The 19,343-nt window shown below is 48.3% G+C and overlaps 5 protein-coding genes across 5 annotated transcripts; all 5 read right to left on the reverse strand.

Moving 5' to 3' along the window:
• Nucleotides 1–63: 63 nt before the first annotated feature.
• ABOM_003402 (uncharacterized protein) lies at nt 64–9,876 on the reverse strand (the record flags this gene model as incomplete). The annotated part of the gene is made up of 4 exons (XM_022530532.1): nt 64–777; nt 844–1,622; nt 1,700–9,432; nt 9,503–9,876. The coding sequence occupies 4 exons, from the start codon at nt 9,874–9,876 to the stop codon at nt 64–66; spliced, it is 9,600 nt and encodes a 3,199-aa protein (XP_022392108.1).
• Nucleotides 9,877–13,346: 3,470 nt separating this feature from the next.
• On the reverse strand, nt 13,347–14,471 carry ABOM_003403 (non-structural maintenance of chromosomes element 1 family protein; the record flags this gene model as incomplete). The annotated part of the gene is made up of 3 exons (XM_022530533.1): nt 13,347–13,607; nt 13,660–14,276; nt 14,342–14,471. 3 exons carry the CDS (start codon nt 14,469–14,471, stop codon nt 13,347–13,349), a joined length of 1,008 nt encoding a protein of 335 aa, XP_022392109.1.
• A 356-nt stretch (nt 14,472–14,827) lies between these two features.
• ABOM_003404 (zinc finger CCCH domain-containing protein) lies at nt 14,828–15,526 on the reverse strand (the record flags this gene model as incomplete). The annotated part of the gene is made up of 3 exons (XM_022530534.1): nt 14,828–15,002; nt 15,078–15,156; nt 15,226–15,526. 3 exons carry the CDS (start codon nt 15,524–15,526, stop codon nt 14,828–14,830), a joined length of 555 nt encoding a protein of 184 aa, XP_022392113.1.
• A 969-nt stretch (nt 15,527–16,495) lies between these two features.
• On the reverse strand, nt 16,496–17,446 carry ABOM_003405 (uncharacterized protein; the record flags this gene model as incomplete). Its single annotated transcript, XM_022530535.1, has 3 exons — nt 16,496–16,637; nt 16,688–17,209; nt 17,265–17,446. 3 exons carry the CDS (start codon nt 17,444–17,446, stop codon nt 16,496–16,498), a joined length of 846 nt encoding a protein of 281 aa, XP_022392114.1.
• A 176-nt stretch (nt 17,447–17,622) lies between these two features.
• Nucleotides 17,623–18,594, reverse strand: ABOM_003406 (uncharacterized protein; the record flags this gene model as incomplete). Its single annotated transcript, XM_022530536.1, has 2 exons — nt 17,623–18,528; nt 18,583–18,594. 2 exons carry the CDS (start codon nt 18,592–18,594, stop codon nt 17,623–17,625), a joined length of 918 nt encoding a protein of 305 aa, XP_022392111.1.
• Between the last annotated feature and the right edge of the window lie 749 nt (nt 18,595–19,343).

The raw sequence follows: 19,343 nt of genomic DNA on the forward strand, positions 1-19,343 counted from the left end.
GTATCACAGGATCTGCGCAAGATAGCCGGTGCAAGTTACATATCAAGGATAGAAACTCCAATGTTAATCCCCCTCACGCATATCTACATGAACATCCGATACATCATCTTCTCCTCCTTGCATCATACCAACATCCTCGACATCATTCTCAACACCCTCGACATCATTCTCAACATCGTCACTATCATAATACTCCTCAGGTTCATCACTTTCCCTGTAGTTCGAGGTGTAGAATAGACGGCGGCCGGCGCTTTCTATCTCATCCACTTCTTTTCTGGCCAAGAAGAATGGGTGATCACGGCGGAGCCTGGAGCCCTGGCAAACATATCCCATTGGAGTGTGTGATATGTCCTGTCCCTGGCGACGGAGAGTCAACCAGTCCTGAAGAAAGTTGAACTGACCTCTAACAAATGAATTGTCACATGCTGCAGCACTACTTGCTACAGCGGGACTTATGGGGTTCTCCAGGTCGAGTCGCAGCTGCTCCAACAGAAACGTGTAGTCTGAGAATTGGAAATACAGACGCCCTGCCAGAATTCCCAACTCGAACGGAAGCCATGGTGGCGGAGACCACCCTTTGGGGAGGCTCGGGAGAGCGTAGTAAGTGAGACTATCAAACTGGAGCATTCGCTTTGTGAATGGTGCCGCATACGTAATTAAATGCACTGCCGATTTTTGTATTGTACGTATAATAGGAATTAGCTCCTCGGCCTCCTCTGGAATGATCACTAGCCCAACATTTGTCTGCGAATTCCAAAGCAGCCAATTCACGGGACGCTATGCAATGAATAGTATGTTAGTCAAGCTCCATAGCCCATGCGCGAGGAGATCGGGAGATATTACCAGAAAGTTATCGATACTCTTTGCCCGTTTTTTTGTGACCACCGTCCTCATAAACTCGGTCGAAACATACAAGGAGCGTAGTAACGTCGAAGCATCAATGCCATGTTTGCGCCCCAGATCTGTTGACTCTATGACAGTGGCCGCCTTCATGTAACCTTCGTTTCCCTTCAGGCAACCGATTATCGCAAAATTTCTAATGGAGGTATGCAGCCCAGGGTACCGGTGTGCTTTCATTGTCAAAGGCCGTTGTATCTCCCTTTCCTGTTCGATCTCAAAGGCAACCTCTCGTTCCTGCTCAACCTCCTCTAATGCGGCATTCTTCAATGATCCCTTGACATGGGACTGTGCATAGCTTTGTTGTAGTTTGTCTATGAAAGAAGCGAGGTTTCCTGTAAAGGACGTGGTAGTGGCGGTTGATGGAGACATCACATCGCCATGCTCGTGTGACGGGGGCTGGTAGAGCTGTTCCAATGTCTGTTGTTCAGGTCGCTTCAAGTGCTCAGTGTACGCATTCCTATGGTCTGGGTTGGTCAAGAAACTCTTATGGTCGATGGAAGCTTGCATGCGGTGGCAGAAGTCGACCCCTTGGGAGAGGTACAACGGTTGCAAATCTCTATTATTATCGCATGTCTGATTGATAAGCCAGGAGAGCACATCTGATGAATCAACACTATCATGCACGCTCTTATGACAGACATCCAGTATGCTCTGATGCACCTCTGGTGGTGAGATAAAAATGATGGATTGCGTCGTTCCCAACTGTCGCAATCTCATAGCAGCTAGCAACGACTGTTAGCACTTGCAGAATGAAAGGTGAAAGCAGCAAGAGGCCGAAAAGATGTAATGAACTCCATACCTTGAACGGTGTGGTCCTTCGTTTGGTTCAAGCCAAGAGTTAATGCTCCTTGAGCATGACGCGGCAGCTTGAGGTCAGTGCCCCGGGTGTGTGCCTCATCTATATAGACCACACAATTCTCCATATTTTCCGCAAAGGGGGTGGAAAGAAGGGGGACAGCTCTTCCAGTTCGGTAATGCACCCAGGGCTGATTATCCTGTTTAAAGTAAACTGCAGCTTGAGCTTGGTCGTCCTCTTGCAACCAAGCTCGTGCGAGCGCCTGGTTACTCATTTCCAGTATGAGCGCCCCAGCATCAATCAGAATGCGCATCTTACGTAGTTTGAGATATTTTAGAAGGTCACGCTCCGAGTACCGTGTACCGTCTTGATTTGCCGCTACCTTATACGCTCGGTTTCTCTGCTGCAAAAGATAGGTGAGAACTTCTGCGTTCGTATGTGACAGCCCAGGAAGATCGTGCTGCTTTATCAAAAGAGGAAGCAGTCGACGATTGTCGTTAGTCCCACTAAATCCAGTTGTGATTCCCGGACGCATGAGCTCAGTAGCTGCACCTTGACCTAGAGAGTTAGCGTAGAGGGGAAGGTCCCAGCCTGATGCCTGCAACTTGGTACTGAACTGCTTGGCGTGTACAGGAAAGACAAATTTTCTCAGAAAATGATTAATAACAACAGTCTTCAAGCGCAGATGTTGCCATATCTCAGCGACTTGGCCCCTGTCGTCGACATTGATCGTATTCCAGTGGCGCAACGTTTCTGGTAAAGTGTGCGATGTCTGTGTCCACCGATCGTATTCAATAGCGGGATCATCGGATCTCAAAACCTCCTGTAGGCTCCGTTGGAGTTGATCTTCGGTAAGCCCTTGATGGTAAAACGAGAGACAAGTAAACAGAATAGCAACATCTGGATGGCCCCACTCGGCATGGTCCGAAGGGACGCCTTTGGCATGGAATGGGACAGCCATTGGGGCCCTATCGGGGTGTAGACCGTACTGTACATTCCACCTCTTTTTAAGACAGAGTAGCAATATACCGTGTGCAAGCAGCCCTCGTAACAAGTAGAGATTCTTATGCGCCTGAGGTGTATCTGGAAAGAGCGTAGCTACACGGTTGGAGACCGAGCTATCGACCGTTTCTTGGGAAATAAAGCGTCGGACTGCATCTCGCTCTCCGTCTGTACTTTCCCAAATGGGGAGAATCGACATTTGACCGTAAGTGATGTCCTCTATTATCCTCCTCACAAGAGCCTCTTCAACATCCTTTCTCAAAAAGTATGCGACGGGGAATCCGGTAGATGTCCGTTCTATGACATCAATACTCTGAGGGAATTCTCGGCCAAGATCTGGTAGATGCTGTGCCACGAGATTCAAAATCCGCATAGTCACTTCCCAGCGACTAGGATGTCCATCAACCATTAACTGTGAGCCGCTGGGGTAAATCAGCTGCGTCTTGACAGCTAACGTAAAGTCACACTCATCCAGGACATCCCGACAGACTTTGTCCAACCAGCGCTGGACCTCGACCATGTCTGTGGCTTCGGCAACCTTGCCGTCACAGAGTCTCTGAAGACCACTAAGCTTGAAGGACAATACATGCTCAGGAACTCCCAGGATAATGCCTGATCTTTGCAACATATCTTCATGGAGCTTACGATATTCTCCAATGAGATGCGGAGTAGTTGGTGTTCGTCTGGAAAATGGGATATAGGTAATTTCCCTATCCAAGAGACCCCCGAGGCGAGATTGAACAATCTGTGCGGTTTGTGACAGAAGGGCTTTGGGTACTAACAGTCTTGTGAGCATCTTCCCATTCGCGAGTAAAGAAGCGACCATAGCCATGATGACTGAAGTTTTTCCCTGACCCATATTCATTTGGAGCACCGAGTTAAAGCCTGAGGTAGGTGAAATCATTTCCTGGGCGACTATAATTTGATCTTCGCGAATTTGAATATTTGCATCAATCTCTAACAATAACCAGTCAGGATAGTCAGCAGGCTGCCAATTGGTATGACCGTTATTCTTATACTCTTGACGCAGCGTTCCTTCGTCGCCCTTTCCGAAAGCTCCTTTCATCCGGTTCAGTCGTTGAAGCTTGACAATTGCTAGTCCATACAGAATAATTGCGTCTTTCATGCCCGGCCCAAAGATATTGCTGGAGGTCGATCCAAGCTGCTGAAGAATTGACAGAGGCGTCACAAATGGCCAAAGGTTGCTTTGCTGTAGCCACTTGAACCTCGATTCTTTCAATGATAGCGACTCGCTTATTTGAGAGAAGTATTGATTCACTACCATGCGAGCCTCCTGAATCTCGTAGTTAAATATGTCAGTCGCAAAACCCCAGTTAACATGCAGGCTTATCTGTCGTTCATCCGTACGCTCAGCCAGCTTCAACGCGTCAATACTCTCCTTCAAATCTTGCCCATACCTCAGTTTGACAGGGCAACGTGAATCCATAGCATCGCTAACTAGATTCTCTATCTCCGTAACTTCTGGAGGGATGTGCAGCCTTCGGCCAGGGTTTAAAGCTGGCGGCATCGCAGGCATCTGGGGCTTGGCCCATAATTTGACAGTGCGTACGTCATGGTTTGTGTTGAGCTTCGGTCCAGGCTTTTGCAAAAGCTCACCAAGGCGTGGAATGGAATAGCGAACCCCTGATTGCTGAAATAAGATAGTCTTCGGGCATTCAAAAGTCGTATTAACTGTATTAGTGACAGCGGAATGTATATTCAATACTGCTTGGACTTCGTCAATATGATGACACAGTCGCAAATTCTTATACAGTCTAAGCCACTCAGGTATCACCTCCTTCATGGCCAGCGGCACATCTAGGTAAGTCTGATTGAAACCTTCAACCATGGGCTCAATGCATGGCCATTGATCGAGCAGAAAAGTAACAAACCGGCGACACTCATTTGCACATTTCAACTCATGATCTTCTTTAGCAGCCTCAGTCTGGCGGATTTCTTCGATGGTTTTTGCTCGCTTGTTCTTCTTCCGCTCTCCGGTAGAGCCGCCGTATGCCTCGCAAAATGGCCTCACTATGCCGAACAGTGTATCAGATGTGGGCTTTTGACCGACTTTAAACTCAGTAAAAGACGAGTAGGGAGGGAGACTCATGTTTTTTAAATCTTCAAGTAGGAAGAAAGCAACGATCACACGAAGAACAGTCATCTCGACACCATTTCGAAATGCCACCACACCCAGCTGAAACATGAGGCGGTAGGCATCTTCTGGTTCGCACTTCTTACAGAGACTAACCCAGCCACCCCATTCATGGGCATGTTTCCCACTCAGACACTCCTCTATAGAGTAGGGCATGAACTCAGTGGTATACCCACCGATAAGCGGCCATCCCTCGAGTATGTTCACTAACTTGGATGTCGTATGTACATATGAAGGCTTCTGTTTGAGCAAATGAACTATCTCCCGGACATTGGATGAACGCTTAGAAGATCTCCAACGATCTCGCGCAATGTATAGTAAGTCTAGCGGCGGAGTTACGGGTGGTGAAATTAATCCTGGCCGTTCATAGAGTGATCGTCTCCAGTAGGCTCGGTCTCTAAGGTGCGGTACAGCAAGTGGCGTCTCTATGGTGGTGTTCGGAACATTAAGTTCGAATGCCTCAAGCCGCTCGGACTTCTTCACAATGCGGTCAATGATTGGCATATAAGCATCATGTTGGATTGTTATTGTCAACTGAGGTTCCCAATGGACAGTCTGTTGGCTTTTCCTCTCCTTTGGATAGTATACTCGCTTTGGTGTCAAAGCTGATATTATGCCTAATATATCCAGGGAAACCTTGGTGAGAGGAGCCCAGGGCTGGCAGGATCCAGATTGCAACCATGATAATGCTTCTTCTGTCCCTGTACGGCCTGTGAGGGGATCAGGTATGAAGTAAGATGTGAGTGCGTGCAATAGTGCTTTGTTATAGAGCAGTCGTGGCTCCGGTGGGCTATGAAGCTGTCCAAGGATGCCGTCTATGCTGTATGTCGCATAGTCGCCACCATTTGCTGTCTCGATATGGACATGCATTCCGTGGCGCCGATACAATGGCTTGCCCACTGGTATGATGACAATGCGCTGGGAACGATTGTGAATCCTTCGGAGAACAAGCATACTTAGAAGCCCATATAGCGTACCCGCATCTTGATTTGGGTCAATTTCAGCCGCCAGTTGCTTACATTGCAAAAGACCTTTCTTGTTGACATAAAACGTCAGGTCCATCCGCTTCAACTCCACAGTGAGGCTTCCTTTGAGCGGCTGGACCACGGTTAGCATATGCGGCTGTTCGAAGTTGTGGAAGGTTTTAGCCACTAATCCGAACAGAACACTGTGTGGGTCAAGGAGAGAGGCAGTTCGGCGCTGTGCTCGGCGAAACCGGGTACTTATAGTCCAGTTGCTCTCTTTCCACAGCCGTTGCTGCCGTCGAATCTCAATGTCTCCAGAAGTTAGGTCAAGCCAGTGAAAGCAATTGTCGACTAGCTGACTTGGCAAATCCATTTCGGCACCCTGACCAAAGACCCGACGCGGAACAAATTCCAAGATTCTGCCAAACTTCTTGGAGCGTATCACCAGCTCCTTTCCTCGGTATCCCAGGTGTATCTGATGACCTTCCCGATCATTTGCGAGCACATAATTCATCCCCAACATGTTTGAAGGATAAGCAACAAGCCGTTGGTTTCCAAATAGTTCTTTCAATACTTCTGAATCTCTGATATCAGCCGGAAGCTTTCCCATCGTTTGTCCGTCTACTAGCAAGTGGCCCTCCAGCAAATGGTAATGGAGCACCTGTGGTATAGTAGTCTCTGTACCGTGAATTGTTGACATGAGCCACCATTCATACGGGTGAGATAGGAACCGCCATTGCGTGCGCTGTCTCGCAGTGAGTTCTGCACCTGGCCAACAAGTATCAATAGCTGACATCAAGCTAGCCTGATGCACAGTAACGGCTTGTCGGAGTGTAGGTCGTAGTGCAGCGGCCATTTTAATATCGCGGACAAGTACATTCCGTGTAAAAATCATAAATTCCGATACGTCGATCAACAAGCTTTCTTGCAGTGTAAATGTTGCTTCAATAAAGTCCCTGAAGCTCTCTGCATCAAGTTCTTGACCGTCATAGGCTTGGAGTGTAAACGTCCTGCGACACAGGAGGGCAGAAAAGAAGCAGTATTTAGCTGCACTCTCTGCGGTATCTGCTTCCTGGGCACGGCGCATTTCGCTCCTGAGAGCCATGGTCCAGGCAAGAGTAATACCTCGCACTTTCAATAGGAGGGCATGCACTTGCTTTTGTAATTCTGAGCAAGAGAGCTCGCACAGTTGGATAGTTAGTGTAAGCAGAGTCTCCATGTAGTAGTACTCGCGCCAATTGGGTGATATGATTTCCACGTGCTGTTCGATTTGCTCGATTAGCCTACGGCAGAAGTTCACGTCTCTAAAAACACAGTGAACAGTACGTAGGCTGTCATCCTTCAGCTGGGGACCGGCTTGTAGCACTAGCAAACGGAAAAGAACAGCTGTATCCTGGAGACTGAAGTTGACGTTCGAGGATCCAAGCTCGGTCAAGATTGAAAGCCATCGTCGATGCCTCCCGCCCCTAACATTCTGGTGTGCCACATATTCATGTACACTTAGTCTTGATGGGCAGTCGGTGATACTTGCAACAGCCTTATATGATGTGGGGCCTGATGCGTCGGCTGCAAAGGCAGAGGTTGAGTACAAGGCTGCAAATGGCAGGCTTTTTGGAAGGCGCAGCGCAAAGTGATGTGCGCATGTCAACTGTTTAGGAAACTCCACCAGCCACACGTTTCGTTCTCTGTCATAGTATGAAAAATGTAGTCCCAGTGGGAGTAAAACATCCTTCGCTTTTGCAGGTAACCTCTTTGATTTATAATGTGTTCCCAGGTAGGATTTGGTGTGAGAGGCCAGTGAAATATGTTGGCTTGCCTGGCTCTCATTATACAATCTAAGCTGAGAATAGTCTCTCAATAGCATCTCTGGCTTCTCTGAGGGTGAACTGAATTTTTGCTGACAAAGAGAATAGACAATCCTCCAGGTAGTATCCCTATAGGATGCGAAACATTTCGGCACGTCTAACTCGAATATCACAGCTTGTTTATGAGCAGTATTGGCCTCTGATGGAAGAAAGTCTTCATGGACCTTTATCTCAAGACGCCAGCGACGCCGACCGTAGAAGCAATGATTGCAATATCGAATATCGTGCTTCCCATCAGGGAGTCTTCGCTGATCGCAAGAGGTTGCTGACAGTTTCTCCGTCAAGTCTTTATGCAGTGCATTGACTTGCACTAGTTCTACCTCTTTACAAGCCCGAGCGAGATTTGATGCTGTTTGTATCTTCTGTTGAAGTTCCCGCAAATGATTTGCTTCCTTGGTGTTGAAATAGCAGTCGGTGAATCCTCCTGGAGACGGGTTGGAGAAGATGGTCATATCCCGCATTTTTGCCTTGGTGCAACGATCGTGGATATATTCTTGAACCTTTTGGAGCCGTTCCATATGATACCGTCGAGAAAGAAGCAGCACATCCAACAATTCAGGGGTGAGCCGGGGATGGTAATCAGCGAGTAATGGGTATACTACTATTGCGCATTTGTCCATGCGAACCCAGAGCTCAAATACACTGAGTATGAACACACCCATTTGTTCGGGGTCATTCTCATACGCATTCCCAACAGCGCTCATGTAGTCTTCAATCTGGCGGGAGAGATCCATGCATAGCGCTTCACATTTCACTTTCTCATTAGGAATATCACGGGCTGCAGATTCCATCGCCATCTCCATATCTGCGAGTGACGTATACCGGGCTGTCAACGCGGAGAATTGCTCTGTTGTGTCTTTCTTACTGTTTTTGTCAAGAACAGTAGGATCAATGGACTTGCAGGCTCCTTGGGATTGTCGGGGACGACTGAGGACTGATTTCAGGTAAGGCCAGCTATTTGGCAGGCTTAGACGCAGGTCCTTCTCTTCAGCAACCTGCGGGAGAGGGTTTATTTTCCTCCTGGTCGACTTCTTAAAATATTCCCATCTAGTGTCGAAGACTCTCGTTACAATATCCATGGCTTTTTGACACATCGGTCCAATAACTGAAAAGAGCCATGTATAAGCGTCACGCACCACTGGCGAGGCGTTCGCTCTTTCAGTCTCCAACTTTGCCAGACGACGACAAAGCTTTGTCTTGAGAAAATTGCATTGCTCGTGGTCGACCTTGTGAACTGAATCTTCCAACAAACGCGCCATCAGCGTACACATCAAGAATTTGTAATGCATCCGTCCAAGCTCTGCGCCAAGGTGTAAGTATAGCAAGCGCTGTATGCATACGCGCAGGACCAGCCAGAATGGGCTCCGTCTCCAAGGCAGCTCTGCATTATCCCAGCATACTTCATCCTTAACTCGCTTGCGAAGTATTGGTGGGTACGTGCGACTGCCATTCGTCTCAAGAAGTGTCATAAGAAACTGGGATATGATCGCAGGGTCAACCGTATCGCGAGTTTCGGAGACCTTCACGCCGGCTTTGCGCGTCTTAGGGCAGAACTCATCCAACACTTCGCAGCTGGCCCGCTCGAGGAATCCAGCCAGACTCTTTTGGAAAACTGGATTTTCAAATTCGCACAAGGGTAGGGAAACTGCCGAACCCGGAAAGTCCCACTCCAGCGCCCCTCTTGCTGCGAGAGCTGATTCAGCTGTGGGCGATGTCTCGAACGTTTCAAATATGATGTTTTCTTGGTCACTACGCGTAATCACTTTTGTCAGTTGACATGACATTAAGCACATGGATATTCAGGAAGGATGATGCTCACGAGGGATATCTGATAAGGATGCAAGCGTTCTGTAGAGCGACGTGTAAGATGATAGCATTTCCAGGCTGCAGCACTTGGAGTGCCCCCAGAAGTGATGCCTCGTTCACCCATGCCTCCGTGCTCACCTCCACTATAGTTCTCAGTGTCTTCTCGAGAGACTCCCAAAGAGCGATGAGTGTCGCATCAGGCTCCCAGGCGACTACAGTTCTTGCCTCACAGACCTCCTTCAACTGCCTGACCGCATCGAGTACCCGGGACAGCAGATCATTCTGGACCTCAAGGACCTGAGCGTCTGTTTCCCGTTTCCCAGGAAGCCTGGGAGGCAACACGACGTGGTTGAAAGTCAACGTAAGAACCTTGCTGCTGGCAGCCATGGCCTCTCGTCCGATACTTGTCCTGTTCACTCGAATCCTGAAAGACAGCTTTTGAACTGACGTTTGGGTGTCTGCGGGGTTGTGGAGGATGTTGTCACGTCACAAGGCTGGAAGGCTGGGTAGCCACATCATAACTGCCAACAGGAAATTATTAATAATAGAACCCTAGTAATCCATGGCTCTGTGTCTTGCCGCAGCAGGCCAATCTTTTGTTAGTGTGGACTTCTGCCTGTTGAAATGCGCCTCTTGATAGGTGCTAGTTGCGCCCAAGTTGTACAGCGATAAGAGTGAATGTTCATTCGGCGCGTCAGCCTTGCACCTCTGGTATTCAATTTCCCATGAAGGAAAAGTGTTATCAGTCAGGTTTTGGTAGGTGGGTCGTGGAGAGATATAGTGAATACATAGATCATATTCACTTCCGGTCCATGATCACTGGGACTTACATACTAGTCAGTCAAACAAATCGAAATAAACATCGGCTACATAGGACATTAGTACACTATTAGGTATCAAGCCAGAAAGACTCGAACGTGATGGAGTTTTCAATATCGATTAATCCAGCTTTGACACGCTTTGAATAATGTATACGACGTGGTTGAATAAGCGGAACTAACAAGATTCTGGGCCATCTGTGTGAAGATGTAATTTATAGGCACTCCCCATAAGGAGAAAGAGCCTATGTAGAGGCCGTACCCAGCCCTAATCAAACCAACACACAACTAGACCCGATACTAGAAGCCCAAAAAATGATAGGAAAGAAAGTAAGCAAACCAAATGAGGGATGGCAAAAAGAGTAAGGACCAGTGCCTGACAGCTCTGGAGACGAGAAAAGGATCCCCCCTGCTTCGCATAAACCCATTCAAACCTAAGGCGCAATAGAACGTCTCCAGAGAACAAGAATGACGACCATTCAATACGTCGAAAACGATGCTTCATAGCCAGCACCGACATTGGATCGATATGAATCCTAGGATTTCTCAACAGGTGGCCAACTATGTCGAAGTAACAGCGACTTATTAAAGGGGAGCTTATGGCAATAGTCAGCGGTGTTTCGTTGGACGCTGTCAACCGATTGAGCTCGACATTCGGACATCTAGTCAAAAGCTGTACCCTCGTCAGATCCCTCTTAACCGCGATAGGGAGTGCCGTCTCTCCGTTCCAGTCTACGGCATTCGTGATCTCATTTCGTGCAATCAAGTATCTGACAGCCGCTACACACACCCATGGTCAACGGCGACATGGAGAGCCGTCTCGCCGTCAACTGTCCGCTCACGCAAAAGTTGAGGAGCGGTCTCTAGAATCAAATCGGTCAAGCCTGCGCTGTACCTGACTGCCTTATGCCGCCATGAAAGAATCGTATGCTGAATGTTCCATTAGTTCTCTTCTGGGGGACCAGATGCACTATACCAGTGACGTTCAATGACTTCTGATGCTTTATGTTGGGCCGAATGAGCCAGCACAATGTCTTTATGGCATTAACTGGCCCATACACTACTTGTCTTTGTACGAATGACTATCTTCTTCGATTAGCAATATATGTTGAATTGAGAATGAAACTGCAAACAAAAGGATCCATGTTCCATGGTGTTTCTAACAGAATCTCTTTATACATGAATAAGGAATGCCTGGCTTTAATCAAGCATTGAGCTCGAGGTTCTTTGTAGGTTTGGTCCTTGTTTAACTCACAGATGGCACAAGCCATGGAGAAGCGGTCATCTCCAGCGTAGCCAACCCTCTGAGTTGCGGAGTACCGCACCACCCATCCAGGGGTTTCTCTTTTACCACATCTACAACCTCAGCATCTTCCATATCACCATTGGAAATACTTTGAGTTTAATGTCTCGATATAAATTTCACGGGGGTCGTGGCACACACAAGTTGCGAGAGATCGAAGCCCTAATCAAGTCCGGTTCCGAACATCATTTCAATCATGTGGTTATAAAGTGTCCATATACTCTTGCCTGCCTGCCAGAACGGCTACATATATTTCACATACTGACTTAAGTCCAACCCTGGGCGATCGACACCCGACAAGACGCCAATGAGTCAAATAACCATATTAGTTATATTCCTCCAGCACAAGGCTGAACGCACTAACGCCCTGCCACATGGACAAAATACGAGGGATCTCCACCACGGCGGAAGGGTCCTCGGGCACGGGGCGTTTCTTGGCGCAGATACGATGACAAAATGTCCGAGGTTCGATGTGCTGCTATATGTTCATGCGGTTCTTTAATCAAGTGGAACGTTCTTGGGGAGGCGAAGCCAAGCGGTGCTAGGGCGTTTGGTGTATATATAGGCGGGGGAGGTATCCGCTCGCTCCACATGAACTCTCTCAGTACTTCATATTGATCTACTTCGTAAAGGTCAGATAAACAATCGTAGGCAGCCATGCAGTCCCTCCAAGCACCTGAGGCGTATGTTAATGCGAGCATCGACTCCCTGCTGTTCGCGGACAATGTGCAATTCGGCTTCTCGGTTGAGAACAGTCTCGTCTCGAGAGCAGGACGCTGTGATATTGGAGAAAGTATGTCCTCAGTTTACACCTACAACTAGCAGAGCCGTCCTAACATAAGTAGAATCCTGTGGACGAGGGTGTTGTTCCACCCTCACTACCTGTGTATGCCTGATCTTATTATGATCTCTGTACTTTGAAGGCCCGTCTTTTAACCTTGCCACTAGTGTGGAAACCACTGTTGTCCCAGCTTGAGCAAATGCGTCGATTCGTCTGATGGCACCTGTTGCCGCACCGGAAATGCTAAATGCGGACGTTCTGCTTGCTACAATACGGAATATGATATCTGCTGCGGGGAAAGTGGCTATCACTGTCCCAAGGATACGCAATGTTGTGGGAGCAAATGTTGTTTTAGTGGGGCTCATTGCAAGGATGGGACATGTGTGAGAGGGAACAGTGGGAATACTCTGAGGGTGAGAAGTGGGATGGTGAAGGTGTGGGTTGTTGCGATTGGTCTGATGATGATGATGATTCAGTATTGATTTATGAGAGCATGCTTTGAGTTTCTTGATGTGTTGTACATATTATATTGTATTATTGTTCTGTTCATGAGACAGCCTTCCCTTCATTCGATGGTGTCTTTGTGTGGGTTTGAATGAGGACAGTTCTGATTTGGTGTATAGAGCACTGGGCATTTAAGGCGACGCTGATCCTCTGCTAGTTGAACTAGTCTAGGTCGGTCGATGAGGGATATTTTGTACAGGAACTCGCCCTGTCGATAAAAGGGCTGATCTGAGCCAGGTGTTCAAAGGCCCATGTGGGCAACGGGTGAGCACCATCGTGCGCGAGCAACAGGGAGCTAGTGGCGACTCGACTGCGCAGCCTACCACGATATCCTTAGGAACGGCTCATGGCTGCTCAACGGTGGGATATCTCGCGACGTCGTGAACCCCACAGAGCTTGGTCTCTCATTGGCCGTTATAGGGCAACAGGAATATCAAGTCGGTTCTTGGCCTCAATCACTATCAGCCGCTCCGTCCTCGCTAGGAATTTGTGAACTCGATCCGACCTCGCTTTGACGCTGCGTATTCGAGCTTCGTCTTTTACCCTGCATAGAGCGTTCTGTCACCGTGATGGCGCGCTCCCCAACGAACTTATCACCAGGCCATGGAGCCTGGCACACGGGGCACTGCTCCGCCTGTTGCATACGGAAAAAGTTGCGGATACAATGGTCATGGAGTCGGCCCGCACAGTCACGGTTGCCACAACGTTGGCCCTGGGCAGTCAGCAGCTTTCTGCAACAAATACCTGACGAATTCATAGCCTACCATTGTGATAATATCCCTGCAGGCAGCGCAGAACTTGATTTTGTCCATCCTCCGGCCATCCTCGTTCTCATCATTGTACGTCGCCACCAACCACCCCCGTAGCTCCATCAACCCTCGCGGGCTTAGGTTGTAAAAGCCCTTCCTACTCTTTTCAAGCCATCCCTCCTCCACGAGCTGCTTCATCACCGTTTCCGCTTGCGACATGCTTAGCGATTGTACGGCGCCGCCTTGGCTCTGCGTCGCGTTATTCGACTCCCGACGACTTGCATCTCCGGACGAGACCTTGGCCAACTGTATAGCCTGCATGCTGCTAACAACCATTGCCTCGGACCGTCTCGTATTATTCGTATCGAACATGGCATCGAGGATGCGCTTGACGAAGGCAATCTCGTCCGCGCTGTAAGTGGTCGCCAGCTGTGTCAAGGCGTCACTGGTGGTATTGACAAGAGCATACACCCGTTCCGGTGTCTGAGTCCCTGACTCCTCCGGATCTACCTGCGACTGGCGGAGTGTGCTTCTGATTTCCAAATCGAATGGCGAGATGGCGGTATTCGCGGCGGCAATGTACGATGCAAGATCGTCCTCGGTGACGTCTTCCGCAGAGACAGGTTCGTCTTCTGCTCGGCGTATGACATCAGTTCAACGTCTCACAATGAATCGCTAGAGGAGATCAATAATATACCGTGCACAGAGAAAATAGCGGCTAGAACAGGCCGTGCCTCCACAAAGGTCATGGTGGATCGGGCCATAAACGCTTGCAGAAATGCGCGGTTGCTATCGTCATAGCCACCCCCATCACTACGGCTCGCCATGTTGGCTATGGACAGTCTACCGAATGAAGAGGATATCGTTATGGCAGCGAGATCAACAACGAGGGGTTTTGCGGGGGGGACGCAGTGTAGAAGAGATGCTGCAACGCGGTCAACGCGCCTCCCGCGTCGGCTGCCAAGACCAACATTTACTTCCCGATAGGGTAATGCCGAGTAGCTCAAGGTTGACTGCCATTATAGTTAAAGGTACTCTACAGGGAAAAGCTTCAACCGGAGACAATTTAAATGCCATAAATCTCGCAACCAGGGCTTGATATCATAACAGTATAGAAAAAATTACAGTCGACAGAGGTCAATTCCCCAACGCCACATGCAGAACACAAAAAGCAAATCCACACCTAATATCTCCGCCTCGTCGGCTCCGGGCTAGGACTGCGACTGACGCTGCGGGCGTCCCTGCCGCGCTCCTTCAACCATTTCTTCGTGCTCAGGCGCAGTTCACGGTCGAGCTCATTGCCAGGGTCCTTCCGGTGAATGAAATTGCAGAATCCGCCACGCACACAGCCTTCGCCACTATTTAATCGACAGCATGCTTCTCGGAAATCTGTCACTGGCGATAGTTCGCAATATATCGGTCGCGCTGCATACCAGCGGGAATTCAAAGCGTCGCAGGCCTTTTGCGCATCTTCTTCGTACTTGAACCGGGCGTAGACGTTGCCGATAAGATCTTAGGGTCAAGAGACGTTAGTAGCAACTCCATGAGTCGAGTCTTGGGCGGGAAACAGCTCCAACTTACGATCATTGTTATTGTCACACACTACCAATTCCTCCAGCTCGCCGTACTTGCACATTTCACACCATACATCTTCGTAGAAAGCATCGAAGTGGTTCTGGAGCTGGCTGGGGTTCATCTTGTTCTTGGGGTCGTATGCCGGGTTCTGGTACATGTTTGGCATCAGGATCGTCTGCGAATACGAAGGCTTGACATGCTTCCGAGAACACCTGTCGCCGTGTCTGCATGCGCCAATCTTATAGTAGAACGAACAGTTGACCTTGTCCTGTTCCGTACCGAAGATGGAGGCGAGATAGTTGGCCATGGTTACGAGGTAATGCGCGGGGGTGGATTTTATGAATTGGGTATTTAAGAATGTCGAAATGAGAGAAAGGCTTCCGGACAGGAATTGAAGCAAAAGCAATAGAAGACCTAACTAGATTATGGCCGGACAGGTGAGGCGCGTACCGTGCGGAGATGTCTGGAGAGAGCTGTTCCTTGAAGATTCTGGATAGCTCGATCACGTGGGTATCTCCGGCTGACTAACGTTTCCGCCTCAGGTGGCAATCATGCCTCTCAGATCCGTTCATGATTGTTAATCCAAGGATGATATTTAGTATAGTTAGCACGAGTAATCTCAGTTTCTCAAATAGCTAAAAGGTATATCTTCGCTTCTGGGGGGGTTCAACTAGGGCTTCTGTCAGCCGCTCAGCGACATTATAGCACATTCTCTCCTAATATTCCCTTCGAACAAGGCAATCGAGACTGAATCGACACATGTGGTAGCTTTGAAAAAATAAAAATAAAAATAAAAAATAAAAATAAAAAATAAAAATCTAATAATGTTTTCTACATGATCTCATACATAGCAGACCACAGTTATGCAGCGAGTTCAAGATCTGGCTGAACAAGTGGGTCCTATTGATAGACTCAGGGCTCGATCCAAGTTAGCGCGAATCACTGGCATGAACCTGGTCCCACTTCTCCTGTCAGTTCAGTGAGCTTCAATCTGTGTTCACATTGCAAAACAGACATCTCTAGAGTGTTTCCCGGATGTAAAAAGAGTCCAGGTATTTCAAAAGTCCCATGGGATCTACCTTTGCTTAGGTTAATCGTGGATATATCAAAGGCTACTGTCGGTGCAGACCATCAAACGAGAGATATATTTCTGTTCATTGCCACGACAAAGCATAGGAAGGTAGCTTGTATAAACGCAACTAACTTCATGAGCAACCAGATCAGTAGTCTCCTGTATATGCTCTGGCCCTTTCCCGACAACCTCTGACTGCCGCACCTACCTTCCCCTATCCTCTTTCATGGCTACGTGGCACCAGATCCTTCCAGACAGCCGATCAACGTAAACAGGTGCGGTCCCTATGTATTTGTCGCACAAAGCCAACCCATACACCCGCCCTGCCTCTTCTCTGGTTTTATCCCTTTGATTCGTTAATAAGAGTCTCTGGGTCTAGTACAAAGTGGCACGTACATGAGAAGTTTGCAAAATGGGTAGGTCTCAGCGCAACGACCAAAAGGCCACCCGTGTCCCCCTAATCTCTGGAGAGTAGGAGTCCACGTCTGCGACCAAGTGATCTGTAGCTCTGGAGACCTTATAATGCCGTACCTAGCACGATCTAAGACGGCCGGCCAGGACCCTATCCCTTCCTGGACAGCAAAGCCTCCTCTGGAGCACCAAGAGAGAACTCCCTCCCATCTGTCCAAGAACACTGGTATACCCTTGGCATCCCCCCCCGTAAGAAGCTTGGTACACCACTGTCCATAGACAGCCGTGACCGGGAGGTAAAAGTTCCGCTTAGTCGCCCCCATTGGAGCTGGACCCAAAGAGCTCAAAAAGAGCCCAAGGAGGTCTGGGAGTGCCCAGTATTCGACTCCATCATAGGTCGACCTTCTAAGTTGGAACCTTGCGATCCCTCTAGGCCAACGGGGATGAAGTTGGCGGTCGATACTCTGCGGTGGTGCCGGGGCGAGGTAATCTTGGCCATCCGGGCATCTTTTATCTAGGTTAGTTATATTAAGATACATTTGCCTCCCTAGTAATAGCTTACCGAAGACGAGTGATGTCCTGGTGTATCGATATCAGTCTGGTTACATTCTGCGGGATAACGCCGTATACAACAGGGGAAAGTACGATGTTTTGCAACATCGCAATGATATTGTTACGGTCGAACGTGTATGCCTGGCGAAGATCCAGTCGGCCATTCAGCCAGGGAATAAGATGCTCAGTCATAGTGAAGTACCTTCAACGATACTCTCTAATTGATTCTACAGGGCTACAATAGACAGCAAATGCAGTAGACGATTGTCATGCTCTCACTTGTCCTATTCGGAAGGAACATCTGGATTGGAAGGAACAAACAGACTTAGGACTTCATCATCAGCTACCCCCTGCTACCGGAGCACCATTCAGATATCCTCCACCTGCTTGACTTTCTTATACGTCAAAGCCCAATCCCCCCTTCTGTAAAGAGTATGCAGAATTGCCGAGAAGGTCTTCGGCTTTGTGATCTCAAAGATATCGTCGATCATCAGATTCCCCCAGTAGTGGCCATGTCCTGACTTGATTATATACTGTATATCTCCGGATTCTGGTGTTCCCATCAATACAACTTCGACATTCCCCAGCCCATGCCTTTGGGCGATACTGATTATTGAGGAACCAGGGCGAGAATATCTCCTAAGAATTGCAGGGTCGTTGGTCCAGCCTTCTGGTATTTTGTCCACTTTCCTACACTGCAGTCCACAATTCCCCTTTCTGGCAAGAGTATGCAGAATTGCCGGGAAGGTCTTAGGCTTAGTAATCTCAAAGATATCGTCGGTCATCAGATTCCCCCTGTAGTAACGACCTCCTGACATGAGTATAAATTTCATATCCCCGGATTCTGGTGTTCCCATCAATACAACTTTTATATTCCCCAGTCCATACCATTGGGCGATACTGGTTATTGAGGAACTAGGGTGAGAATGATCCTCAAGCATAATAGGGTCGTTGGTCCATCCTTCTGGTATTTCATCCACTTTCTTATACTTCAATCCACAATGCCCCTCTGTGGCAAGAGCATGCAGAATCTCCGGGAAGGTCTTCGGCTTTCTGATCTCAAAGATATCATCTATCATCAGGTTCCCCCAGTAGTAACCATGTCCTGACTTGATCATAAACTGCATATTCCCAGATTCTGGGGTTCCCATCATGAGCAGTTCGATATCTCCGAGTCCAAACCATTGGGCGATACTGGCTATCGAGCCACGAGGATGAGAATATAACTCGAGCATTGCAGGGTCGTTGGTCCATCCTTCTGGCATTTCCTCAGCCTAGACACCAATCAGGCTCTGTTTTCCAAGGCGATGATGTTAATTATGACTTACAGGTATTTCCATGATGCACCGGTGGAAAGTCCCGAGGCTTCTTGTTGAAGCGGTTCTTGTAGAGGATGGTGGAGGCGCTGAGAGAATATTAGCGGCTGTTATCCAAACAACTCAAATTATGTAGGATGGCGTTTGTAGTACCGTAAACTACCCTGGGGGTTGTTGTCACACTAGCTTGTTGCAAGAGGAGAAAGGAAGTGAGGTTCGTTTTGGTAAGAACGATGGTCAGGCCTGGGTGCGTGATCCGGTTGAGTCAGCGATATGAGCGAATGCTGACAGAATTCAAGTAGTATTAAATTCAGAACATGAATTCGGGGAACGCGCTTAAAACAGCATGATGTCTTGACATTGGTTGCTAGGGTAAAGCCCACTAACGTGCCACTGTTGGGAGTAACATGTGATATCAGCGTATGTGAACTTCTAGGGAGAGCTGACTATTTGGGTCTATTTGTTATAGGTACCTATTGCTTTTGCGAAATGGAAATATCAAGAGTAAGGTCTATTCGGAGAGCATGGTCATCATCGAACATGCTGAGCATGGAATTTATAGTTTCTTTCAATAGCTAAAGATGTGCCTAGGTCGGAAGTAATCCTTCATGGGGTCACTACAAACTATATCCTTGCTCCATGAACAGACTCAATTAACATATATTTCTTGTTGGGTATCATCATTCATTGGTTTGTGATACAGTAGACTTGGGAGAACTTTTGGGCTCAGAATGATGTCTCTGCATACCGAGCAGTGTCACACCATATATCGG

The sequence above is a fragment of the Aspergillus bombycis genome (genome assembly GCF_001792695.1).
Source record: "Aspergillus bombycis strain NRRL26010 chromosome Unknown contig00016, whole genome shotgun sequence".
In the NCBI taxonomy this organism is placed as follows: domain Eukaryota; kingdom Fungi; phylum Ascomycota; class Eurotiomycetes; order Eurotiales; family Aspergillaceae; genus Aspergillus; species Aspergillus bombycis.